The sequence below is a fragment of the Drosophila ananassae genome, chromosome 2L, assembly GCF_017639315.1.
Source record: "Drosophila ananassae strain 14024-0371.13 chromosome 2L, ASM1763931v2, whole genome shotgun sequence".
Taxonomy (NCBI): Eukaryota; Metazoa; Arthropoda; class Insecta; order Diptera; family Drosophilidae; genus Drosophila; species Drosophila ananassae.
In genome coordinates, this window is record NC_057927.1 from 10,039,376 (window position 1) to 10,064,187 (window position 24,812).

The following is a 24,812-nucleotide window of genomic DNA, read 5'->3' on the forward strand; positions in this document are numbered from 1 at the left end:
TTGTTATCTCTTAAGCTTTTATCAATGGGATTTCCTATGAAATGTAATATTACGTATTCGTAACAAAATTACGATTCTAGCTTTAATTTTTAGATGTAATCTAAAATGGGTAACTAAAATACACAAACTGCCAAAATATATTAAAACAAATTTTATTTTAAAGAATCTGAAAATATTACGTATACGTAAAAAACAAACAGAGTAATTATTACGTATACGTACCGAAAATAAATAAAAAAGTCAGAAAGAATGAAACATAATACTACAATTTTACTTACTGAACTTCAAACCTGACAACCCTGAGCAATGTTTGTTTTGCTGCCACCACTATCTCTCTTTAAGCCAAATTCACTTGCCTCTCCGTATTAAAACTCGGAAGCTTTTAAAACACCTGTGAGAAAGCTCAGCAACAGCGGCTTTCACCTATGCCTCTGATGTAAACAAACGCCCAAACAAATTTGAGAAGAGTAAATAAACAAATGAGAAGTCAAAATAAAATAAAATCAAACAGGGGAAGCGCGTCAAGAACGCCAAAAATTTGTAAAGTGATGTGGTATTTGAAATCAGACAAGTAAATCTCATAGAATATTATTTCTCTCGAATCTCATTCAAAACCATTTGAATCACACGGACTGTGAGAAAGTTTCGGAGAAACTCTAGGGAGAGTGTCAGCCCGAGCCGACTTTATGAGAGTTGAGCTCGGCATTTGTTTGGATTTCGCCTTTGCCTTAGCTGGTTTGGTCTTGAAAACGAGCCTTCAGTTGTGTGGCGACCGTGCCAAAGTGCAAACGTGCGAAATTCCCTCGTTACCCTTAACGACAGAAAAGCGAACCAACGTGGATATCCACGATGCTGCCACACAAGTGAAAAAAAAAATAAGAAAATATAAGGAAAATACTACGACTGTCTCACCCACACATACAACTGGGCAAATATTGAAAATTCTAAGGAAAACCGCCCAGAGAAATGGGGCACAAGTGAAGGTGTGTGAGTGTTTATGTTGGTATCTAGTTCTCTGTGCCCCGTAACCGTGTGCATATTAATTATTCAAATTAATTGCAAGAATTTTTCAACGAGTCTGTATATATATAATATTGTATATATTCATGTTGCACTGTTCGCCAAGTGTTGCATCTTAAATGGGTGTAAAAAATAATCGACTGAAACTCGGGCAAAGTCATCAAGTGACGCCATTCGCATCTGGCGCAGAAACGAAATTAAACCAAATGAAATTTCCTTGAGAAACACTAAAATTTTAAGTGTCACACTTGGGCTCCTTGGCCGTTTCCTGTGCTTATCCTGGCTCTTATTATTATATCATCCTGTGAATAAGTGGAAGTGAGGGCATTGTTGTTCTTGCCTGTTGTTTATGGACTGCTGTGTTTTTTCTGTTTGTTTGTAAAAGGAATATATTGCTTTTTAATTAAAACAGTAGCTTCTCAATGTTTTATAATTATGTAAAATAAATATCATGCATACTAATAATGTTATTTTTGTTATATAAGTAATATCTACTTAATAAACATATTGTATTTTTGTATTGTTAATTTTATTTATTATCTCTTTAACTATTTAATGTTTTTAATGTAACACACAAGCTGATAAAACCCGAGTACTCTTGAGTAAGTTCTTTATTGCGCGATTCTCTTAGTTTTCTAATCAAAATAAATCATTTGAATTGCTGATGGTCTTGTTTACCGAGCGATCCCTGTGCCGTTGTCCCACCAAGCTCTAATGCAAATGTTTGTCTGCGCCCGCGCCTGTTAACTTTTATTTGCTCCTTTCGGCCAGGACTCGCTTCGCTCGTTTGGCGTCCGTCCCGGCACTTGGGATAGAAAAACAAACAAACACACACTCCAGTTGCTCCTTGGCCTTGATATTTATGGCCGGTGCGTCAGCCTGTGGCACACACACTTAACATGGGTTACCATTTGCCATTATCGCCAGCTCATTCCCCTGCTCCACCGCTCCCCCTGAGTGCTGGGTGATTTCGAGTGGGCTCCACCCCCAGTGGAATTTGAACTTGTCGTGGCATCATCATAGCATCTCGTTCTAGCCTCGCTTTCGTTCTCGTTCCCAGATTCGAATTATTATCACCTTGCTAATTATCTATCGATGATGATGATGCTCCTGCCGCTGCCTTCTGAATGCGTGCTCAGTTTACCGTCCGCTCCCGCCCCCCCCCCTTAGCACCCCGTTGCTCTGTCGCTTTCGGGTCGCTTATCAATAAACACAGCGCGCGACTTTTGCGCCGCCTTTGCCTATTTGCATTTTGTGTCGCCCTGTGTTTGTTTCACATGAATCGAGAAATCTAATAATATTCCAGCAAATAAACATGTGAGTACGAGTATCACAACCTCACAAAAAAAGAAAATGAAAAATACAACGAAACGAAAAGAATACAGCATCCGATAATAGAGCGGGGGCAAAAATAAAAACCCATAAAAACCCAACTTTCAACGAACTTTTTATTTGGCGACCGTCCTTGGCTATTGTCGCAGATTCCACTTTCCACCAGAGCTGGCTTCGTGAGATCCAATATTTCTTACATTACTACATTCCATAAGATATAAAATTGTTTTAAAATATCTTATTTTATTGTTATAGATATTAAAATAAAACACTTTGAAAAAAGAAATTTGTTTTCTTGTTAACACCCACAATGTACAACAGAATTTTGTGGAAACTCATAGGCAATAAGCTTTTCAATTTTATTGATCATTTAATAATCTAAAAATATTCCCAAATATTTACTTATAACTTGTTTCACAATTAAAACGATTAGTGACGTTAACAGGGCGGGTTGTAGATTTAAAAATCGTGTTTTTCTAAAGTTTCAGATATGTTTATTTTTTTAACAAACCAAAAAGAGCAAAGTATGATTCTCAATTCTGTAGAGCTGAAAATAAATTAAATACAATTTGTAAAACATTTTTATTCTTTGTGTTTTATTGCAACATATTTGAAGTAGATTCTTATTATTTTAATTTTTATATTTAGTATAAAATCGTCCATCCAATAAATCCATACTTTTGGCATGAAGTCTTGCACATTCCGTTTCGCACAGCTGACTGTGGGTGTGTGGAAACTTTTTCCCATCGCCTGTAAGTGAAACGCCTTGGCCCTGGGGCCGGCTAAAGGTAACGGGAAAATCGCTTATCAGACACACGACAGGCCCCAGAACCAATACCAATACACTCTCAGATAGCTCCAGGTAGATTCTTGGACAGCCTTGACAATGACAGCCAGCGTAGAAAATGGGCGCTAAATGGGCGCGTTCAATGCCGAGCAATAGAACAGAAAGAAAGAGTGCAAAAAAGTGGTGTAGAAAGTTCTTAGTGGTGGTGGTGGGATAGTGGGGTTGTGGGAACAGGGGGGAATAGGAGAGTGCTGCCGTTACCCCAAACATACAAAGGAAACAAACAAACTGGGCAACAACGAAGAAACGATGGGCAAATGGGCGACTTGTATGCCGGGTCGAGTGCTTTGGTTCATGGCTCACACTCACACACACACACACACATTTGGCGAAGCCCCACTCCCTTTCTCTCTCTCTGGGTTTCTAGAGGTCTCTCTTTCTTTCTCTGACACTGTCTTTCTCTATAAGCTTGCTTACACTGTAAAAAAACAAGGATTTAAACCATTGAAGAAGTTCAGATTATGGTAAAAATATTCAAGGCTTAGTTAACATTATTTTACGGCTTATAAAATAATACATATTTTTAAAATTATTTTATGAATAATAAACTGTAGTTTTTTTTTTGAGTGCCGCAAAACGGGTTTTGAGTGGCTTTTGCGCTGGCCTGGGCTATTGCCACCAACTACTGGGTCTGGGTCTGGGTTGGCGTCTGGCTCTGGCTCTGGCTCTGGGCTCTGACTCTGGTTATGGCACCGAGATGGGGACTGGGTCCCTGGCATCGGCAGCGAGTCTGCCAGTCAGTTGGCTAAGTCAGTTGCTCTTTTGGCTTAACAAACTCAGAACGTGCCGCGGCGAAGATGGCAGTGACATCAAATTGCAGCGCATAGAATAATAGAGAACGACAGCAATAACAAAACCCCAATAAAAACAACAAGAGTGCTGGGGCCGTAAAAACAGTGCCAAGAAGAAGCATAAGCTGGAGAAGAAGTCGGCTTAGTCACCATGTCCAAGTGGCATCCATCGGATGCAAGACAGTGAAAAGAATCCCAAAGTGTGTATTTGCTTAATAAATTATTAACAGAAATACGCCGAGAGCTTTCCAGGGGAGCTAAGTTTGGCGTTTGGCGTTTGGCAGCTTGTTGCTTGTTGTGTTGTTATGTAAATGTCAAAAGTATCTCAGTATCTCATGGATACCGTTGAGTATCTTAATATCTTGTGTGTCTGTGTTAGCCTTGACTTTAGGCCTCTGCGCTGCGTCATTTGTTTGTGCTCCAATTTCTGATATTTCGCGTTTATTTTATCGGTTGTATCCATTTTTTGGAAACACTTGAAATCTTTAGCGGCGGCCTCCGCATCCCACAGAAAAGTAATGCCACCTCCCCCTCTGGCGCTTCAATTGAAATTCAAAACGCACTCAACTCCCAGCTGCGACTTTTGACTGATACACCTACTTATAATATCCAGAGGAAAAAAGCCGAGAAACAAATTTAGAAAGTTGCTTGGCTGCCGCTCTCCGGACTGGAGTCTCTTTCTTGGCTTTCATTTTGCCTGTTTTTTGTTGTTTTTTAACATTTTTCTCTCCCTTTACATCCCATGGCATTCCTTTCATGGCCGGCACATATTTTCCGTCATGATTTTTTAATTATTTTTTAATGTCTCACAGGCTTGAGCACACACACTCCATAAATGGGTCACACACACAGTCAGGCAGTCGGGGCACTTCAAAATAATTGGAAAGAATTCAAATCTCCCCGCCAGTTTCCCAGCCAGCCTTCTTTTTTTTTTTATTTTTTATCCGTCTAGATTTTCTCATCGCAATTAGCAACCAGTTTTTTGTATATAAATATAATGACGGGTGTAGTGTGTACATATGGCCAATATGGAGGGCTACGTAATCCCAATTGAATCGGGGAATTGATTGGCGGATTATTTATGGCTCCATTGTCTCAGCGATTCACGCTCCATGACCTAACTTACTAAGCCACAAGTCGATTAAGATCATTTCAAATAAGAGCGACGAATAATAAAATAAAAAAATATAATATTTAATTATAAGAACCACTCTATTACAAATCTCATAAAGTAGAAGCTATCTTTCTAATATTCTTATTCATATTACAATATAAATGATTCCTTTTAATCTTGCGTTTTTATGGTTGAAATATTATTATTTTTATACGCTGAACAGTAATATCATTTTAAAATTAAAGATACAATACTTCAATACTGGTTTTCTTAGAACAAATAATAATAGCCAATGCAATATATTGGATTACTCATACCTGAAAGATAATCCTTTTCCATTGGTTTTATTATTGCAGATTGCTTTCATGAACCGCCGCCGCCGGTGTGGAGCTGTATCTGTTTCATATCTCAGCTGGATCGTGACCGAGAGGAAGTCTTAGACCACAGAGCCAAATTCAAAGCTCAGCCAAAACATAAAACTTACGGTCGTCCTTGGCATTTGGAATAACACAGGACAAGAGGCGACAGGAGGGGGAAACTAGCTGGAGGAATCAGAGCAGACGAAGCGGAAAAGTGGGATTTTATTGGCTCCCAGGACAGGACGAATAGCAGTGCAACCGTGGCCCATCGAAACCACACCACCTCCAACGGCAGCAGCGTCGGCAGCGGCAGTGGCAGCGGCGTCGGCGTTGGCAGTGTTCCCGTTATAATGGAGGGTCCTGAGGTCACATTCCTTTTTCAATTCGGCAGCGTTCGCGATGCAGTTTGTGTGCCCGTTACCGCTCTGACGCTCAAATCGCTCAAGGATATGGCCTGCGATTTCATAAACACAAAGGTAAGGAACCCCACCATCTGGTGACCCATTTTACCCTCTTTTGCCATTTGGTTAATTATGCAAGACCCACTGTCCAGTGGCCATGTCAATAGTTAAATATTTTGACGGCAGTCGGAAAGCGGTCAAGTCAACATACATACGGTGGGCGTACTTGGCCAACAAGCCAACCGAGGTTCTAGGAAACTATATTTTTGCAATTCTGTAACTCTGGCACGCAAAGCATAGAAACTGAGCGCCACCAAAGGATGGGCGGATTAATAAATGTATGTGTCCGCAATAATTGCTTTATTTCATTAAGTAAGTCCGTCTAACAAAGGCATGGACTCATTTCCGCTAGGCCTGTCCCCTTACGGGCCAGCTATCCATGGCCAATTCAATTAACCAACCAGCCGCAACTGGTGGTGTTCCGTACTTCCATAACCATTCAACGCCACTGCCCGTGACAGCTGCTCCTGGCCAGACTGCCTTCCGGCTTCCCCTCATTTGGGTGTTCACGCCGGCATGCGTCTAACTCTTACCAAGTCCGACGTGGTGGTGTAGTGGAAATGTAATTTGGTCTGTCCAGGATCTACGGCTTTGGGAGCTCTAAGTGCCTCGTATATGGATATTTCACTGTAACAGACAGCTTCGGTAAATTAACTTCTACAGCTTCCCACATAGCAGCAGAGTAGTACATAAAGTGTGCATTAAAGTCAAAAACTTAAAGTGAAATATTTATTCGGAAATAACAAATCATTCAATTATTTATCAGCCAATATCAGTCAACTTTGTTGGCTAAACGGTGCATATGGCTGAACGGGATCTTATCGGGAAATCAATTTAGATAGGAATATGATATGATAATATGCAAAAATGAGCGTTAAATGAAACCATACCGCGAATGGTCATCATCGCTACCAATCGCTAGCGGAGCTCTCATACGCTTGTTTGCCCTTTCAGATACCGGACAGCGGGCTCACGTATCTTTCGGAACGCATTCTGCTCTTCGTCCACGACTACAGCTCCCCGAATGTGCTGCACATCATCAACTCGGCATCGGAGGTGGTGGACGAGACCCTCGTGGAAATCGTACTGACAGCCAGTCGTAAGTAGCCAACCAGCAACCTCGGTTTTTTAGTGTTTTCCGATACGCAGATACAATAAGTTCATTCCAAATGATAGTTTATTAATAAATCTTCAATTTCAATTAAAATATATTTTAATATTCAACAAAAAAGCTCAACTTCAATAGAAGCTGATTTGAAGTCAATGAATTTATACCTTCTGAGATGTAATCCCATTGAATTGCCAGATATTAGATTGATAAACCTAAAGTAACCCCTTTTTTCTTTTCCTGCAGCTATCCTGTATCCAACCTCCGAGATGCCGACACTGAAACCCCATAGCCTGAATGTGCATTCCTACAAGGGACCGACCTTCTGTGATTTTTGCGGCGAGATGCTTTTTGGTCTGGTGCGTCAGGGACTCAAGTGTGATGGTATGTGTACTCTCCGTACTGTCATCCAAACTAATCCCCAACCAAGTCCAGAAACAAACTAACGCCCGCAAACCACTTTCCACCCACAGGATGCGGTCAGAACTATCACAAGCGATGCGTGGTAAAAATCCCCAACAACTGCAATCGCTCGAATGACGCCACTTCGAGGCGTTCCTTCACGCTCCAGGCGCCCCGCAGTCCTTCTGGCAGCTCCCAGCAGTCGCTACTGTCCACAGAGGAGTCAACCGGACGGAACGATTCGAGCAGCTCTCTGGTAAAGCGCATGTCGGACCTTATGAATGATATTATTAAGAATTGACAGTTGCCCCCTCCCATGGCGTGTATCTGTGTGAATGCGATTGCTAGTGTGTGCGTGCCTGTTGCGATTTAGTGAGTAAGGGTGTTGGTTGACAGTTTCCGGTTATCCTGCGAGTATTTAAATTTGTACTTATCCCGGCATTCTCCTTTACTTTGTATTATTTTCATGCTTTTCAAAAATAAACTTTTCTTTTGTGCACATTCAAATGCTTTGTTAAATACTCGTGGGGGATCCAAACTGGGATGTGTGATGAATTGGGCTCTTTTCAGTTCAAACCTGTCAAAGTTTGCATAAACTTTACACAAACTTGTATACAAACTTTGCAGTAGCAGTGTGAACTACGCCATCGAAGGCAATTAAATTACGGAAATTAGTTTTCTAATAATTTATTCATTATCTGCATGTCTCACACATGTGTTTGAAAAAGAGTAACGTTGAGAGCATAAACGTGTTTTTAGTAATAACAACCTTAATTATACATTGAATACTTTCAAGATACTATCTTTTCGTTTAAAAAAAGTCCCTTTAAATATCAATTGTACACCTTTAAATCTCAATCCCATGATACTGAAGTTCTAAGAAAAGAAATCCACAGATAGTTAGCTGAAAAAATGTCCCAAATTAGAAAATTAGTCTCACCCACTTACCGCCATTAGAGGAGTGCTCTCATGGGCATACCCAAAACAACATCCATCTCCAGCGACCCGCCGTTTGCTAATTAATTTTTTCCCCTTTGAACACCCAGAATATACCCGGTCGCCATCAGCGCACATATTCGTCGGGAAGCCGGAACGGACTGACCGTCGTCCGGATACCGCACACGTTTATGGTGCACACTTACGGCATCCCCACCGTGTGCCAGGTGTGCAAAAAGCTGCTCAAGGGTCTCTTCAAGCAGGGCCTGCAGTGCCGGGACTGCCAGTACAACACCCACAAGAAGTGCATGGACAAGGTGCCGCAGGACTGCACGGGCGAGGCGCAACTGAGTCAGCTGCAGCTGCAGGCAGGGGGCAAGGAGCGGGACAACTTCTTCCGCGAGGAGTTCGATGACAGTGACTGCGACGAGGGAGCGAGCTCTGGAGCGGATTACGGGAAATACAAAACAGCCATGACGGGTGGCGTGAACCTGGTGGCGGGACGACCTAGGGAAGCGCCCAAAGCCCTCACCAATGCCCACAATTCACCACCAGAGCTGGTCAATGGGGGTCTGACCGATGACTCTATTACAAGTGGAGACACGAGCAAATCGAGCGACGGTCAGTCAGAGCAATCACAGTCGTCGGCCTCCTCCTCGCCCAGTGCCAACATCCCACTGATGCGGATTGTTCAGTCCGTGAAGCACACCAAGAAACGCGGTGGCCAGGCCCTGAAAGAGGGCTGGTTGGTCCACTACACATCCCTAGACAAGGCAGTGAAGCGATACTTTTGGCGGCTGGACTCCAAAACTATTACTTTGTTTGTCTCAGAGCAGGGAAGCAAATACCATAAGGAGCTACCGCTGGCGGAGCTCCTTTCGATCGAGAGTCATCGCGGGGATCCGGTTCCGGAGAGCAACTACTGCTTCGAACTGCGCTTGCCAAACCTAAGCTATTTCGTGGGGCAGGATCCGCTGGTAGGGGCCAAGGAGGAACATGCCGTCCGCCTGCCACCGCCGGACAGTGGCATTGGCAGTGACATTGCCAAAAGCTGGGAGACCAGCATCCGTCAAGCGTTCATGCACGTGACCAACACACGTAAGTAACTTATTTGACATCCGATTTGGTGACAGTTAGACAACAAAAGAAACCTTCGATACAAATCTCACTTTCGACAATATTTTCCACGTGAAAACAAAAAATTCAAATGAGCTTATCTCGCTTACCTTCCGCAGAGTGCTGCGAGTCGGAGGAACAGGTGCAGGACATGGGTCAGCTGTACCAAATCTTCCCAGACGAGGTTCTGGGCTCCGGGCAGTTCGGTGTCGTATACGGCGGTGTACACAAGAAGACGCAGCGCGAGGTGGCCATAAAGGTGATCGATAAGCTACGATTCCCCACCAAACAGGAGGCGCAGCTAAAGAACGAGGTGGCCATTCTTCAGAATATTTCGCACTGCGGCGTCGTGAATTTGGAAAGGATGTTTGAAACTCCGGAGCGTATATTTGTGGTTATGGAGAAGCTCAAGGGCGACATGTTGGAGATGATTCTGTCGCATTCACGCGGCAGGCTCAGCGAACGTGTGACCAAGTTCCTGATCACCCAGATCCTGATCGCCCTTAAATACCTTCACTCGCAAAACATAGTCCACTGCGATCTTAAGCCGGAGAATGTCCTGCTCTCCTCGGATGCAGAGTTTCCACAGGTGAAGCTTTGCGATTTTGGTTACGCCCGCATTATCGGCGAGAAATCCTTCCGGCGTTCAGTGGTCGGCACACCGGCATATCTGGCTCCGGAAGTGCTACGGAACAAGGGATACAATCGCTCCCTGGATATGTGGAGTGTGGGCGTTATCATCTATGTGAGCCTTAGTGGCACTTTTCCCTTTAATGAGGAGGAGGACATAAATGACCAGATCCAAAACGCGGCCTTTATGTACCCACCCAATCCCTGGAAGGAGATTTCTTCTAATGGTGAGTCTGTGCTCTGAAGTGCTCTGAAGGGATTATAAATATATTTAATTTTTATTTTTATATTTTTTCTAGCTATTGACTTGATCAATAACCTGCTGCAGGTGAAGCAACGTAAGCGGTACACGGTGGACAAAAGCCTCCAGCACTACTGGTTGCAGGACAAGCAGACCTATCGGGATCTGCGGACCCTGGAAACTCAGGTGGGTGGCGGAAGGTATCTGACCCACGAGTCCGACGATATTCGCTGGGATTGTGCGGGCGACATGTGACCTGGCTGCGAATCGGAGTCCGTTTTGAAAGAGATTCTCGCTGGTCCAGAGTCGGAGATGAACTGTATCAGCGTCACCACCAACACAACCTCCACCAGCAGTGACACCAGCAACACCACCGAGAACTATCGTCCATCCCCGGCGGACTGCGCCGGCTGTCATCGGCTGTCCAATTGCGGAGATTCTCCAAAAACGGAGCCCATGAGCGACAGGGCCCTGAAATGGATGAGGTTCCATCTTTGCCGGCACATCAAATAGCAGTACAACCATATGACTAGCTTTAAGTTTATCCTATTCTCTCTTATCTGCTTTTCGAACACATTTTAAACATTGCTAACACAAAAATTTTCAAACCTAAAACTCTTTGTGCTAAATTTTTCTCTAGAATCAAAATTAGTCGATAGCTTTAATCGTTAACCACCTAAAGGAAACTCTTATGAAAAACACTACAAAAATTATAACACAAACTCAGATGTCTTAAATATATATATGTATATTCTATATATGTACGTGAAGCTCAGATCCAATTCAGAACCAATTGCCATACGACAGACTAAACACCAACAGAACAAATGGCAGAGAAACAACACAAAGCTAAATAAACAATGCTTGATAATTAACTTTTGAAAGTGTTTATCTTACAGCTGCAATAGTGATAATAGCTAAGACAAATATTATCACTTTGTATCAATGAAAATACCTACAAAATCTTGGGTAAAGTTAAACGTAAAATATATAAAAAAGTATAGATGTCTTGGAACTTGTAACTCTCACTCATGGCATTTCTTTTTGCCCAAAAAGACACCTTCTGTCACTCGCCTGGTAGTCTCTGCACTTAATCTGCACCACTGCATCAAAAATCATTGGCCTGCAACGGCTGGCACCTTTCATGGAAGACTTCTTTAGTTCTTTCCAATAGTTTTTCTCCGACAACCCCCAAGTGAAGATGTGTAGTTTTCTGGCTCAGCTACTCCTAATCACAATAGTCTTCAGGACCAGCCATCAAAAAGATAACTTTAGTACCCCAAGTCCCGCCTGGTTGGAATATCAAAGGGAGAGATTTGGTGTGATGCCATTCAATGGCCATCTCCTCTCCGTAAGCTCCACAAACACACCTACAATAAATGTGGCCACGCCAAAAGTAGAGACCACATCCAGAAGGCACTCCTCGAATACCCCGGAGAACGAAAGTCAAGAAACTGGGGAGGAGGAAACTACGGAGCAACCGCCGGAAGAAGGAGGAATTGAGATGCCCAGTATGAAGGGCTTTCTAAAGTTTCTTAAAACATTACAGAACACCTGGGCGAAAAAATCGGCACTCACGTTTGAAAAAAAGTTTAAACTTTTACAAAATTTGGGAGACAATCTAATGAAACTTATTGGTATGTAGGGAAACTCGTTTAACCAAAGAAAAATAAAATACAAATTAATAAAAACATTTTTTAGCAGCTAAGAATTATCATTCATATTATTTTTACTCCATTTTTTAATTTATAGAACAACAATTCGCGGTTCTTTGGCAGCCACCGGAGCGGAAAAGGCGACGGCGACGTGGATTGCTCGACACTTCGGAAATAGATTTCCCTCCCGAGGCAGCAATCATGAGCATAAACTTTCTTACATTCGCAGTTTTCCTCATTAAACTAGTAATGGTACGTTAAATATTATTTTTATAGAATATAGTATTCAATTAATCTCTTACGCCCTGACTCTACAGCAAGTAATAAAGGTCGTTAAAAGCAAACATTACAGCTTCTCTGGATTTACTATAGTTCCGGAATCAAGCAGACGTCCGTAAATACAGAATTTTACTTAAAAAGTATTAAAAGTTTAAAAAAATTTAAAAATACACACAATATTCGATTAATTATCAAAAACAGAACAGAACAGAACATTTTTTTATGCATAACTTTATATATTATAGACTTTAAATCTAAAAATTTAAATAAAAAGTAATACTTATATAAGATTCTATTAAAATAAACCATAAATAACAAAAATGTTATTTTAAATTAAATTTGAAGAATGACCGTTACTATTAAAAAGGGTGGCAACTCTCTTGGCAAAAGGTGTCGAGCAGCAATCAGCTGATTGTCTGAGTTTTCTACACGTGCAGGCTCGCGCATTAAATAAATGCCAAGAAATGGAAGACAAAACGCAAGTTGATACCGTGTGCAATCACAAAAGAGATGAACATCTGCCTACTCTCGGTAAGAAGTCGAATATTGATGATATTCACAGAGTAACATTTGGACTTTCTCAGTCAAATTCCAGAATGGTTCGCTCGGGGGCGCTGGAGATTTTTGTGTAATTGAAAACCAAAATGAGAGGAAAACCCAAGCCATGGTGGTGGCAGGAGACCAGATCTATACGGGCGACTTGAAGGACAGCCAGGAGTATGACACTTATATGTGTGTTAGGAACAAATCGACCAACAAGGTGCAAATTGTACCCATACAACAGGCGCTGCTCTCCAATCACATTTACCAGGAGTTGGATCGAGAGAAGCGGAAGACTCCAATGCTCAGCAGGGAACATGCTAACAAGAAGCTTCTAAAGGAATTTGGAGGACGCAAGGCCTCACGCTTTGTCGATAACCACGAGAAGATGCTGGTCAACGTCGAGGTAGTGCGGCAGGATTTGGATGAAACTGTAAAGACATCCACTCAGAACGAAAACGAAGAAGCCGAGGATGCCATGACGGATTTGAGCACCAGCAATGAGGAATACCTGGCCAAAATTGTACCTAAGTTTGATAAGGACGCCACGAATCTGGATCACGTATACGACGTTGAGGATGTAGTCCCAAGTTCGCTACTGGAGAGACTGGACGAGGAGGCCAAAGTGGTGTTTTCCACACCACTTCAAACAATACCGTAAGTATATAAATTAATTTGATCCGACTGATCCATATTAAAATACTTCCATTATTTTCAGACTTAAATCGGAATACCTCAAGGAGTGCTTAGGTCGCATCCAGAATAAAACGGTCACCTCAAAGGAAGACTTCTTGCATATAAAGCTTATCATTTATATGGACGCTTTGCAGACATTGATTTCGCTCCGCTCGCGGCAAATGCAGAAGGTGGAACTTTCGAAGATCACAGAAAAGATTGAGAACGACATCCGGCAAAGGTTTGCGGATCCCAACGTGGCCAAACGAGGCACTCGGACAAACTTCAGTACTGAGAAAGCACTCACCCACTTTATTGTTATGGCACTGCTAATCAGCGAAAAGCACGAGGTGGACCTCAATGTGCTCTCCCGTGCTTTAGCCACTAGCAAGGAGCGAATCAAGCAGTACGCGCACATTGCAAACGCCCTCCCAAAGTCCCGCTCAGATGTCCTGGCCCTGCGACTGCCTAGCAAAGTACCTACTCTAAAAACAGCACGACGCTTTCAACGCAAGAAGTAAGACCACGTAAAACCCAAGGACATCGCGCCCGCCATCGATTAAACAAACTCGAAGGCGCGTCAATAAAGTTTTTTTTAGCTCTATGGCTCCTAAAGCTATTTTCAAATACAACAACAAATAAAATAAACAAATCAAATAAGATTACGAATTAAATCTTTTTAAAATATAATGAATATGTTTCCTACATATTTGATATAGCTCTTAAGTTACTTTAAATTAAGTGAACATAAAAACCAACAAGCTGTTTTAAAATTAATCAATATACCGTATTGAATTTCATATGGGGTTTCAGCCGTTGTATGGTAAATTTCCAATCCATTTTCTGAAAATATCTAGTTTGAGAAGTTGTCCTTTAAATAGTCTTCCTTCAAGTTTTTATATTATTTTTATTAGATTTAATTGAAAATAAGAAGTAACTTTAATTACGTACACAACCAACGAATTGTGGATGTAACATTTTGTTTATTTTTGTTTATCATTAATTTCGTCCTTGTTCAGATGGTGTTTCAGGTTTACTTATTTACGAAAGTTCTGGTGTCGCCGTGTCACACGCTCCAATCTTGTTAATCCCTCCCCCTTATAGTTATTTTCGATGCTGACATGTTTCCTTTTAAACGGCCAGTCCGAAAACCGAAACGATGCAGTACATGGTCTTGTTTTCCCAGCGCACCGTGCAGGATCCATCGGTATCGTTGTTCCAGTAGCAGGAGCTGGCTGTATGCAGGCCGGCACCGTTCTTTTGCATGATCATGGCGGTAACGATGTACTTGTACGGCTTCTGCTCCTTGGTTAGCACGGTGAGGCAGTTCTCCACTACCTGGCCGGTCCAGTTGTTAACCTTGTCGTGCATGTAGGCATTGCCGCCGATGGTGGTTTCGATGGCCTCCTTAATCGTCTTGCTGACATCGTCGACAATAAACTGGCTTTCTTCGCGTGAGTCATCCATTTTGCAATTTTCTTGTCGGCGTCTGTGGGCAGCTGGTCAAAATCTTTAGCTTCGATTGTCCTTCCTTTCCTTTTGTTGTCCTTTCCTACCCTTCTTGATATGCGCGCGTTTTACGATGGTTGGCGTCGTTCTATGTAAAGTGAGCTGAAATAACTAAAGTTTTAGGAGCCTATTATGTTAGAAGTACGAAGCAGAGAATTTCGATTCGGATTCAATCGATATTTTCAATGTTTGAATTATCGATATATTTTTGTATTCAGGGCGGCAGTGTTGGATGGCAGGCTAATTTAAATTAAGTGCTAATAAAAGTTAATTTTTTTAATTAATTAAATAATATTCGTATTTTTAGTAACGCTTTTTGATAAATTAAAATTATGCAGATTGCATCCTCCATTTGGTTTTCTATATTCATAGTGATTTTCATTTGGATAAATCAAAAAACATCAATCTAAAATGAAAAAAATATATATAATTCTTTTTTTCTAAAATAAATATCTTATTAAGTTTACAAAATATTAATACTTTAAAAAAAAACAGTGTAGGTAACTAGCCAACTATCGATCGCACTGCAATATCGGTGTATCGCGATAACCAAAGAAAAATAGAAAGGAATTTTTTTGTTTATTTTATGAGCCGAAGAACAAATATTACCTGGAAATGAGCTCATCCGGAACAGGAACTGCTTCTGCGTTCTCCAGTTCCGACACTGCTGCATTGGAACGAGAAACGGAGACGGAAAATCAAGAGGTCAACTATGAACAAATCTGGAACGAAAATCACCGGAAAGTGAGCAGCGATTGGATCCGCCAGAATGGTTACAAAAGAGTGTGTATATTGGTCATTCTTAGGATTTGTCTTAAGATATAATCTTTTCCAGGTATGCCTGCAATTCCCGGATGACTATCTGCCTCACAGTAATGGAATTAGTGTGGATCTGAAGCAGCTACTGGCTCCAGAGGAGGTGAAGGTCTTCATCCTAGCAGATACCACATACGGCAGCTGTTGTGTTGATGAGATTGCAGCTGCCCATGTGGAAGCCGACAGTGTGATTCACTTCGGCAATGCCTGTCGCAGCCGTGTTTTCCGGCTACCGGTTCTTTATCTTTACCCGGAACTGCCCCTGAGTGTTGATAATCTTCTCAATCAATTAAAAACTTTGCGTCCTGAGTGTGGAGAGAGAAAGGTGTGCCTCTATCTGGACATTGGATACCATTACATCAAGAGCGACGAACTCTTCACAAAACTGAAAGAAGCTCTTCAACCCAAAGAGCTATTTTTGAATGTTTTTCCAGCAACGGAAGAATCCTCAACGGCAGCAGTGGACTCATCTCCTGAGTTGGAAACTATTAGCATTTTTATAGGAGCCGATAATCAGCGCTTTGCTAATCTTTCCCTGAATTCCACAGCTCCGCAACAGTGGTATATTTTCAACGGTTCGACTGCTTCCCTCAGCACTAAAAATCCTCTAACGGCGCAGTATATACGCCGGCGTTATTTTTACATCGAGAAGTGCAAGGATGCACAGACCTTGGGCCTGATCGTGGCCACTCTTACGTCCGAAGGCTACCTTGATGTGGTTGCCCGTCTGCAAAGCATGGCTAAGAGTAGAGGCATTAAAACGCAACTCATTTCGGTGGGAAGAATCAATCCTGCGAAACTGGCCAACTTTCTCGAAATCGATTGCTTCGTTCTAATAGGTTGCCCCTTTAACAATATGTATGATTCGAAAGATTACTACAAACCTATAGTATCTGTTTTCGAAGCCGAGATGGCATTGAACCCAGCTTGGCATATGAAATATCCGGAAGCTTATGTCACGGATTTCAAGCAGCTTTTGCCGGAAGGTCGCAGTTTCCTGGCCTTTGACAAGGAAGCCATCCCAGAGCAAGATGTTAGCTTGGTAAGTGGAAAACTGCGAGGAGCCATGAACGAATCCCTTGAAACTTCAGGCGATCCAGCATCGTTGGCGTTGGCCACTCAAGCCAAAATGTCGTTGATGACCACAGACACAGGGCTGACCTTCGAAGACCGCACCTGGCAGGGCTTGGACCCAGCTCTCGGGCAAACGGAGCCTGCTCAGCTGAAAAAGGGCCTCAGCGGCATTCCCATTAAATACACACATCAATAAACCAGCACATTTTTATAACTTTTGGTATTTATCGATTTACTGATCCTCGGGGGGCAAAATTTTCTTTTTCAATTAAGCTACATGTCAAACAACAGGGTAGATGGAACCCTTCATTTAAACCCTCAACCAGTACATGGAGGAACGGATTCTGTTGTAGTCGGGCAGGTTCTCGACGGGGCCCACAGCGGCAACAGCGGGGCACCGATCGTAGATGTACTTCATGGCGACATCGCGAACGTTTCCAACGTTTACAGCGTCGATGCGCTGCTCCAGCTCGTGCAGAGGGATACGGCGGTTGTAGCACAGAATTTGACGGCCAATGTCCTCGCAGATGGGTGTGGTTCCGTCCAACTGCAGCAACATGTTCGTCTTCAGAAGGTTCTTGGCGCGCTCCACCTCAGCCTCAGTGACCATGGTGCACAGACGCATCCATTCGGTCTGAACGTTGAAGATCATATCCTGAAAGAGAATTGTAAAGTTTAGAAACGATTCATGTTAATTACATAACAGAAAGTAGTTTCTGTTTCTTATGTACCAACCTCACACTGCAGAGGGTCGCACACGAAGTAAATGCCCCAGAGACCGGTGTCTTTGTAGCAGGTGTTGAACGACTGGAAGCTGTGGCACAGATCTGCCAAAAAAATTAGATAAGTATGCTAACCAATGGTGGTTTAAGAGATTCACTCACTGTCCTCAGCGCTGGCACGAGCCAGGTTGGAGGCGTTGTTGGCGCCACCACCCTGGGAACGATCCCAAGCACCAACCAGAGTGTTGGCCACCATCAGGGGGATATTGTCCTGGTCGGTCCAACCGCATCCTTCGACGGCCACAGCTACGTGAGCAAGGGGCAGGGAATCATCACGAACGCGAACCTCAGAGCCGGTGAAACGGCAGGGAGTGACCTCAGGGGGCAGCACACTGGCCTCCAAGCCACCCAAGTTCGAGCAGGCGAGCTTCACCAGGTCGTCGTGCTTAACGCCGCCGGCGGCAGCCAAGACGATGCGCGAAGCCTTGTAGTGGGTCTGGATGTAGTCGGTCAAGTCGGATTTACCAATGGACCTGAAAAAAAAAGAGAAATTGAAGCACAGCAACAAACAAGATTAGATAATCCGCAGTACGTACTGAATGTTCTTGGTGGGGCCAAGGATGGTCTGGCCAAGGGGAGTGCCCTGGTAGGCAGTGGCGTGCAGGTGATCGAAAACCACCTCCTGCAAGTTGCTCTCAACTTCCTGCATCTCCCGCAGGATCACAGAGCGCTCGCGGGCGATCTCAGCCTCGCCCAATTTTGAGTTCTGGATGATATCAGCCAGAATCTCGACAGCCTTGGGCACATCCTTAGACAGACACTTGGCGTAAAAGACAGTCTGCTCCCGGGAGGTGTAGGCGTTCAGGTGAGCACCCAGGTTCTCGACCTCCAGCTCCAAATCGGTCTGGGAGCGCTTGGCAGTGCCCTGGAATAGAATGGCCAATTAACTTATATCCATTCACGTTACTATTAACTATTATCATACCTTGAAGGCCATGTGCTCCAGGAAGTGGGCCACTCCGTTGTTCTTCTCGTTCTCGGAACGAGAGCCAGCATCGATCCAGAGACCGACGGTAGCGGTGGAGGCACCGGAGTCCTCGCTGGCCACGCGAAGACCGTTGTCCAGCTTGGTCACCTGGGTGGCGGGTATGTTGAGCAGGGTCTTCTGCAAGCTGACCGCTGACTTGTGGCGCTGGAAGTAAATAAAAATAAATTGTAGTTAAGTAAAACACCGACATAACCTCAAAGTTCATGTAGATGGTTTTGCAGAACAATTGGTATTGCGTTTTATTTCAATAATTTGCCCTTTGACTAATGAACCGCAGTAAGTACTTTAAAATGGTGTTTTAAAAGAAAGGATAACTGCAGTCAGAAGGTTTATATCCAATTTAGAATTACGTAATTTAAATCCTGTTGAGCGTAATCACTTTATGGAATTGGGCTCACCTTGATCATTTCCACGCCCCGCATGAAGGTGCGCATATTCTGCGTCACACCAAGAACACGCAACGCCATCGTTTAGTTAAATCGTTCAATAGCTTATTAACTAAAAAATTATTATGACTTTTCGTCTGTGGCCCGCGGCGCTGATGAAAAATTCACACACACACGCACGAATACAGATGACCGCGACGTTAAGTTGGCTGCAGCCGAACAGCTGTGTTCTGGACGCAAAAAAAGTATAGTGTGCACACACTGTTTTCCAAAGCAACCGAAAAATCTGCCTTTTCTCCGAGTTTTTTCGAAATAAACATAAAATTTAGGCTGCCAACGATAAAGTACTAGCTGGAGCTTGTTGCCTGGCCTACTCTGTAAACAATGGCGGGAAATTTTTGGCAGAGCTCGCACTCACAACAGTGGATTTTGGACAAACAGGACTTGCTGCGAGAGCGCCAACTCGATTTGTTGGCGTTGAACGAGGATGAGTACCAAAAGGTGTTCATATTCTTTGCGAATGTGATTCAGGTGCTGGGAGAGCAGTTGAAGCTGAGGCAGCAGGTCATAGCCACGGCCACCGTATACTTCAAGAGGTTCTACGCGAGGAACTCCCTGAAAAACATCGACCCCCTGCTCCTGGCTCCGACTTGCATCCTGCTGGCCTCGAAGGTGGAGGAGTTTGGTGTCATTTCGAACTCTAGGCTGATTTCCATCTGCCAGTCTGCTATAAAGACTAAATTTAGCTATGCCTATGCCCAGGAGTTTCCCTACCGCACGAATCACATTCTCGAGTGCGAGTTTTACCTTCTGGAGAACCTCGACTGCTGCTTGATAGTCTACCAGCCATACCGGCCATTACTGCAGCTGGTGCAGGACATGGGCCAGGAGGACCAACTGCTCACATTGAGCTGGCGCATCGTCAACGATTCGCTTCGCACCGATGTCTGTCTTCTGTATCCTCCATATCAGGTATGTCCACAGAAGGCATTTCTTTTCTGGAGAATGTGGTCCCATGATTCCTGGTTTTATTTTTAGATCGCCATTGCCTGCCTACAGATAGCATGCGTTATCCTGCAAAAGGATGCCACTAAACAATGGTTTGCTGAGCTCAACGTCGACCTGGATAAAGTTCAGGAGATCGTGAGGGCGATAGTAAATCTGTACGAGCTGTGGAAGGACTGGAAGGAGAAGGACGAAATACAAATGTTGCTGGCCAAAATACCCAAACCCAAACCACCGCCACAGCGCTAAGCTTATATTTATTTACACTCATAGTTTGTATTTTCCTATTTAGTATATGTCCATGTCTTTTTTATGTCGATTGTACATTCAAGATTCAGCAACTGGGAAACCAACGATTATCTCATTGTTGGTATTTTTACAAATAAATTATGAACTTATGAATAGAAAGAGTTTCTTCATTTCCTTAAATTTATTTAAAATCTTTATTAGACTTTTTGCATTTAAATTGTACTTGGGCTAGACAACATTCAGTAGTTTAAAATACAAACATATCTTACAAATACTTGGCCTGTCCTCTCGAAAACTTTGTATTTAAAATTTTGGCCTTGTCCACGATTTGCTTTGTTTGATTTTTGTCGATTTTGTTAAGCTTTAAGTCCACATCTCTGCTGAAAGGTCTTCGTTCGGGTTTCGATCCGGACGCCGCCAGCTCTTTTTCCTTTTCGAAACAAATTAATGGGTTTAGTAAGAAAGAAACATTTTTTGAATAATCTTTACCTTTTCTTTTTGTTCCTTTCTTAGCTTTTTCTGATGCAGTTCCACCAGAGATTCCTCTCGTTTGTGTTTTTTCTTGTGTTTTTTAGCCATGCGCTCTTGCTCATCGTCCCTCATTTGTTCGAACTTGGCTTGGGCCATTTGCTCCATCTCCTTGGAGCTACACGCCTTGGGACCTGCTGCTGCGGCTGCGGCTTCGCTTTGGGGAGTCTTCGTCCAGGAGGAGCGATCACTAAAATCTGGACGCTCCTTTCCTTGGTAAAAGGTGCGCTTCATGTTGCTGAGAGCTGCCAGACCACTCTTTAAACCGACCTCTGGAAGCTCCAGCATCCACTCCTCTCGTACTTCTTGGTCTGTAGTGCCTCCCAGTCCTCCGCCCTCCAGAGCAGCTAATTTGAGGGCTAACGCTCGCTCCTCAAGCTCAACTTGGCTGGCGTTGGGCAGTGGTCCAAAGGTACCAGCCAGATCATCATCTTCATCGCTATTACTACTCTTTTTCTCCTGGTCTGAAGGTGGCTCGTTCTGTGAGAACTGGCTGGGAAGGATGGGTCCTATCATGGCCTTGGGAGCAGTGTCAGGTTTGGGCTCGGGTTGAGCTTGTTTCTGCAGATGTGGCGGAAGTGCAGGACCAAAAGTATCTTCAGTGTTTTCCGAGAGTTCAGGTTGCGGAAAATTATTCGATGGCACTAGCGGTTGAAAAGCTGGTGGTTCCTCTTCGTGTCTGCTGCGTTTTTTCTCCTTGTGGCGTCGCTTCTCCTTCTTGTGCTTCTTAGATTTCTTTTTCTTTGATTTGTCCAAGTCCTTGCTGTGTTTCTTATGTTTCCTTTTCCGATGTCGTTCATCACTGGAGGAACTGCTGTCACTGTGGCTGTCATCGCTCGACATGATCTGTAAATTGAAAATTTGAAATCTATTGAAATATAAATACATTAAAATATGAACCAAGCCCAAGTCGATGGAACACTTACTCCTTTCTCATCCAAGCTGCACTCCCAGAAAGGTTTCCCCCTAGAAAAACTCGGTTTTCGCCTTGGGCATGCGTTCATATATTGCAGCTAACAACTTTAGAGCTTACAAATAAATAACAAAATACAGCTAAATGGCAACTTAGTTAATAATTGGCAGGTTTAGTTATTAAGTAAAAGGGCCTTAAACGGCGAATGTCTTCTGAGCTTTGCGGTAACTATACACGAGCGACTTAATCACTCCGGCACTGGCAATGTTCTTAATGGATTGTGTTACGCTGCTGCGCCAAACGATATCGTTGACAGAGGCCTGAAGAACCTTTGGCAGTTGTGGAGCCAAGGCTAAGTGATCTACCACAGCCGGGTAGTCTCCACGGCACGCTGCGTTCTTTTGAAGACGGCATCTTAGCTGTCCAGGAAGTTCTCTCAAGTGGCAAGCCGTTGCCGTTTGCGATTTGTCCTGCTCGAACAGTATAGCTGGTTTTCTGCTGCCCGGTTCCTGACCCTTCATATCAACAGCAACGAATTGGGCGAGCTTGCCCAAAGCTGGCTGGTACAGAGCGAAGAAGTCGTTGATTTGGGGACTCACAATGTTGTGGACCTTCTGTTTGTTTTCCCCAAAAATCATACGAAAGTCACCCTTGTAACTGAGACCTGCGATGGTGTGGAACAGCTCATAGCCGGTAAACTTCTCTGGTAGTAATAGTAATGACACCTGCAGCGCAGAAACAAGGTTCCTATCGAGAGCAGTTTTTAGAGGAGGATTGTCTGACGGATCCACTAGATCCGTGACCGGCTTGTGTAGCCTTCCTGCCAAGTAGAGATGCTTCCAGTCGATTAGATCTTCGATAAGCTGCTCTTGCGACACAACGCCGTATTTAATAGTAACTCCTACATCCGGCAATGGAACCAACGTGTTGCAATAGACGCCAGCTCCTAAACGCTCCTGGTATTGGGCCAAAAACCTCGGGCCCAGGTGTTTCAGGGCGGAATAATGTCCAGGATGGCGGTGAAGATTCTCCGCATGGAAGCCCAGAGCATCCCGAACGCAGAAAACCAGATCTATAACGCTCCCGGATGAAGGAGTTCCAACTTTTTGGTAGCCTTCCTGTTGTTTAACACCAGATCCATAGGCGAACATATGACTGACGCTTCCCAACGGAAACCGTTTCACTGCTCGCCTGTACACGTCCATCATCTTTCCAAAGGATATCGTTCTTAATATAAGATATTTTATATTCAATAATTACTTTTTAAGCACGAATCTGTATCTTCAAGCAGGAGTCTTCTTCTTGTGGCTCATTTCATGCCGGCGGATGGGCAGGTGTGGGCACACTGAAGAGCAGCTGATTACCAGTGCTCAAAAGCGCGCAGCACTTTTCCTGATGTTTTTGTTTGGTTCTCAAATATAACTAAAACCCAATCTAAAGGTGGTTATAGTTTTACATAAAAGTTTTATTAATAACCCTTTTTATTTTCAGAAGTTCCTGCGTTAAATCTAAACGCAACTTAAAATCAAAAAATATATATACCCGCCAGAGTATGAAATCTTAAATAAAAAGAACCAGGATAATGAGCTCCAATACCTGTGATACCTGTGGAAAACAGTTTTCCAAGCCCACTTTTTTAAGACGTCACCAGGTGGTCCACACCAAGGATAAGCTTTTTGCCTGTGACTTTTGTTTTCGATCCTTTTCTCAGTTAAGTTCTTTACAACGTCACAAACGCTCAAATCATTCTGAAAATGAGACCCTTAAATGTCATTCCGTTGTGGAGGATGCTGACCAAGTTGTCCATCAAGCTCTTACTGCACTGCGAAGCCTGCAAAGCGGAATGGATGCACCAAGTAGCCACCGATCTGCAAAGGAATTGCCATTGTCATGTCAACTTGTGGAGCTGAGACCTGAGACATCCTTAATGAACCAACGATCCCAGCTTCCTGTCAATAAAAAATATTATGTTTGCGATTTATGCGGAAAGGAGTTCTGTCAGCTGCATGATCTTATAAGACATAGGCGGTCGCATCCTAAAGAAAAAGCGTATCCTTGCCTCGTATGCCTCAAACTATTTGCTACAAAATCTTATTTAATCGAGCACAAAAAACAAATGCATAGAAAAGTCAAGAAACATAAGAAAGAGATAAATTTGCCTTTTCAAGACCACTTTTTCAAAAGAATTTATAAATGCTTATATTGTGAGAAAATGTATAAGCAAAAATTCAACTGTCGGCGACATATGCTAGTACATTTTTCCCAAAGATGGTTTAAAAATGGAACAAAAAAACGGAAAATTATAAATAAAAATTGTGAAACTTGCGGAAAATCTTTTAAAAAGTCAAATGATCTCAAGAGGCATATGCTAACTCATAGCCGGATTAGGCCACAAACCTGTCATGTGTGCCAGAAATCATTCAGCCTTAAAGCCACTCTTTCCAGACACATGTTAGTCCACCAAATGCAGCGTCTTGGGGTAAATTGTCAAGTTTGTGGAAAGTCTTACAGCTCCAAAACAGCTCTACGATTACATTTGCGAATCCACACCGGCGAACGGCCCTTTATTTGCGAAATATGTCAACAGACTTTTCGAACTTCGGGTCATAGGTTGGAGCACATGCGAGCAGAGAGGCATAGATCGAAACCGACATCAACAATTTTGTGTTAGTGGCTCGAAACCTTCTTAAAAACCTTTGTGCTAAAGGTTCCCATTTAAAAATTAATTAATAAAGTAACCATGAGAAGAAAACTGACACTCATCGGATTAATCCACTTTACATACAATTATAAGATAAAATATTGTCTGTTTATACTATTTTATATCTATTTCATAAGAAAATTTAAATATCTGTTTAAGTTTCTGAATCTGTATTGATGGTATTAAAGATTATTCAAAAACTATACCACATTAAGAAACATGTAAAAGCTCTTTTAATCAGCGACTATTATGCTATGAGACACTTATCTGTATTTAAAAAACTATTGCGACGTGGGGTGCTCTACTTTTTTTTTAACCACGAGATCATTATGCTAAATATAAATAAACATATATT

General features: G+C 43.0%; 10 protein-coding genes across 13 annotated transcripts; 6 read left to right on the forward strand and 4 right to left on the reverse strand.

Moving 5' to 3' along the window:
* Positions 1-744: 744 nt before the first annotated feature.
* LOC6500899 (serine/threonine-protein kinase D3) lies at positions 745-11,232 on the forward strand. Of its 2 annotated transcripts, XM_032452318.2 has the most exons (8): positions 3,916-4,190; positions 5,461-5,939; positions 6,879-7,023; positions 7,279-7,416; positions 7,506-7,690; positions 8,481-9,468; positions 9,606-10,343; positions 10,416-11,232. In XM_032452318.2, exons 2-8 carry the CDS (start codon positions 5,814-5,816, stop codon positions 10,610-10,612), a joined length of 2,517 nt encoding a protein of 838 aa, XP_032308209.1. In that variant the 5' UTR covers positions 3,916-4,190; positions 5,461-5,813; the 3' UTR covers positions 10,613-11,232. The 2 variants fall into 2 exon arrangements, with proteins under 2 accessions (XP_044574256.1, XP_032308209.1); XM_044718321.1 differs by lacking the exons at positions 3,916-4,190; positions 8,481-9,468; positions 9,606-10,343; positions 10,416-11,232 and adding an exon at positions 745-983 and having other exon boundaries at positions 7,506-7,941.
* A 326-nt stretch (positions 11,233-11,558) lies between these two features.
* Positions 11,559-12,531, forward strand: LOC6502667. Its single transcript, XM_001954093.3, has 3 exons — positions 11,559-11,994; positions 12,110-12,264; positions 12,330-12,531. The coding sequence occupies exons 1-3, from the start codon at positions 11,559-11,561 to the stop codon at positions 12,408-12,410; spliced, it is 672 nt and encodes a 223-aa protein (XP_001954129.2). The 3' UTR covers positions 12,411-12,531.
* A 133-nt stretch (positions 12,532-12,664) lies between these two features.
* On the forward strand, positions 12,665-14,283 carry LOC6500901. The gene is made up of 3 exons (XM_001954094.4): positions 12,665-12,822; positions 12,876-13,488; positions 13,550-14,283. The coding sequence occupies exons 1-3, from the start codon at positions 12,756-12,758 to the stop codon at positions 14,025-14,027; spliced, it is 1,158 nt and encodes a 385-aa protein (XP_001954130.1). The 5' UTR covers positions 12,665-12,755; the 3' UTR covers positions 14,028-14,283.
* A 313-nt stretch (positions 14,284-14,596) lies between these two features.
* Positions 14,597-15,208, reverse strand: LOC6499692 (dynein light chain Tctex-type). The gene has a single exon (XM_001954095.4). It carries the CDS (start codon positions 14,971-14,973, stop codon positions 14,638-14,640), a length of 336 nt encoding a protein of 111 aa, XP_001954131.1. The 5' UTR covers positions 14,974-15,208; the 3' UTR covers positions 14,597-14,637.
* A 36-nt stretch (positions 15,209-15,244) lies between these two features.
* Positions 15,245-17,119, forward strand: LOC6500902 (2-(3-amino-3-carboxypropyl)histidine synthase subunit 2). Its single transcript, XM_001954096.4, has 2 exons — positions 15,245-15,798; positions 15,851-17,119. The coding sequence occupies exons 1-2, from the start codon at positions 15,631-15,633 to the stop codon at positions 17,099-17,101; spliced, it is 1,419 nt and encodes a 472-aa protein (XP_001954132.1). The 5' UTR covers positions 15,245-15,630; the 3' UTR covers positions 17,102-17,119.
* On the reverse strand, positions 17,117-19,288 carry LOC6499691 (mitochondrial-processing peptidase subunit beta). Its single transcript, XM_001954097.4, has 6 exons — positions 19,074-19,288; positions 18,613-18,819; positions 18,224-18,552; positions 17,790-18,160; positions 17,641-17,732; positions 17,117-17,560 (listed from the first exon to the last, which is right to left on the reverse strand). Exons 1-6 carry the CDS (start codon positions 19,140-19,142, stop codon positions 17,216-17,218), a joined length of 1,413 nt encoding a protein of 470 aa, XP_001954133.1. The 5' UTR covers positions 19,143-19,288; the 3' UTR covers positions 17,117-17,215.
* A 152-nt stretch (positions 19,289-19,440) lies between these two features.
* LOC6500903 (cyclin-C) lies at positions 19,441-20,474 on the forward strand. The gene is made up of 2 exons (XM_001954098.4): positions 19,441-20,033; positions 20,100-20,474. The coding sequence occupies exons 1-2, from the start codon at positions 19,446-19,448 to the stop codon at positions 20,313-20,315; spliced, it is 804 nt and encodes a 267-aa protein (XP_001954134.1). The 5' UTR covers positions 19,441-19,445; the 3' UTR covers positions 20,316-20,474.
* Positions 20,475-20,489: 15 nt separating this feature from the next.
* LOC6499690 (GPALPP motifs-containing protein 1) lies at positions 20,490-23,122 on the reverse strand. 2 transcript variants are annotated; one of them, XM_014910702.3, is made up of 3 exons: positions 23,017-23,122; positions 20,805-21,689; positions 20,490-20,745 (listed from the first exon to the last, which is right to left on the reverse strand). In XM_014910702.3, the coding sequence occupies exons 2-3, from the start codon at positions 21,684-21,686 to the stop codon at positions 20,581-20,583; spliced, it is 1,047 nt and encodes a 348-aa protein (XP_014766188.1). In that variant the 5' UTR covers positions 21,687-21,689; positions 23,017-23,122; the 3' UTR covers positions 20,490-20,580. The 2 variants fall into 2 exon arrangements, with proteins under 2 accessions (XP_014766188.1, XP_032312052.1); XM_032456161.2 differs by having other exon boundaries at positions 20,805-21,711; positions 23,017-23,102.
* LOC6499689 (phosphatidate cytidylyltransferase, mitochondrial) lies at positions 21,824-23,010 on the reverse strand. Its single transcript, XM_032456175.1, has one exon. It carries the CDS (start codon positions 22,962-22,964, stop codon positions 21,951-21,953), a length of 1,014 nt encoding a protein of 337 aa, XP_032312066.1. The 5' UTR covers positions 22,965-23,010; the 3' UTR covers positions 21,824-21,950.
* LOC26514461 (zinc finger protein 43) lies at positions 23,117-24,716 on the forward strand. Of its 2 annotated transcripts, none has more exons than XM_032456040.2 (2): positions 23,117-23,196; positions 23,248-24,716. In XM_032456040.2, the coding sequence occupies exon 2, from the start codon at positions 23,339-23,341 to the stop codon at positions 24,425-24,427; it is 1,089 nt and encodes a 362-aa protein (XP_032311931.1). In that variant the 5' UTR covers positions 23,117-23,196; positions 23,248-23,338; the 3' UTR covers positions 24,428-24,716. The 2 variants fall into 2 exon arrangements, with proteins under 2 accessions (XP_032311931.1, XP_014767291.2); XM_014911805.3 differs by having other exon boundaries at positions 23,119-23,196; positions 23,251-24,716.
* Positions 24,717-24,812: the final 96 nt, after the last annotated feature.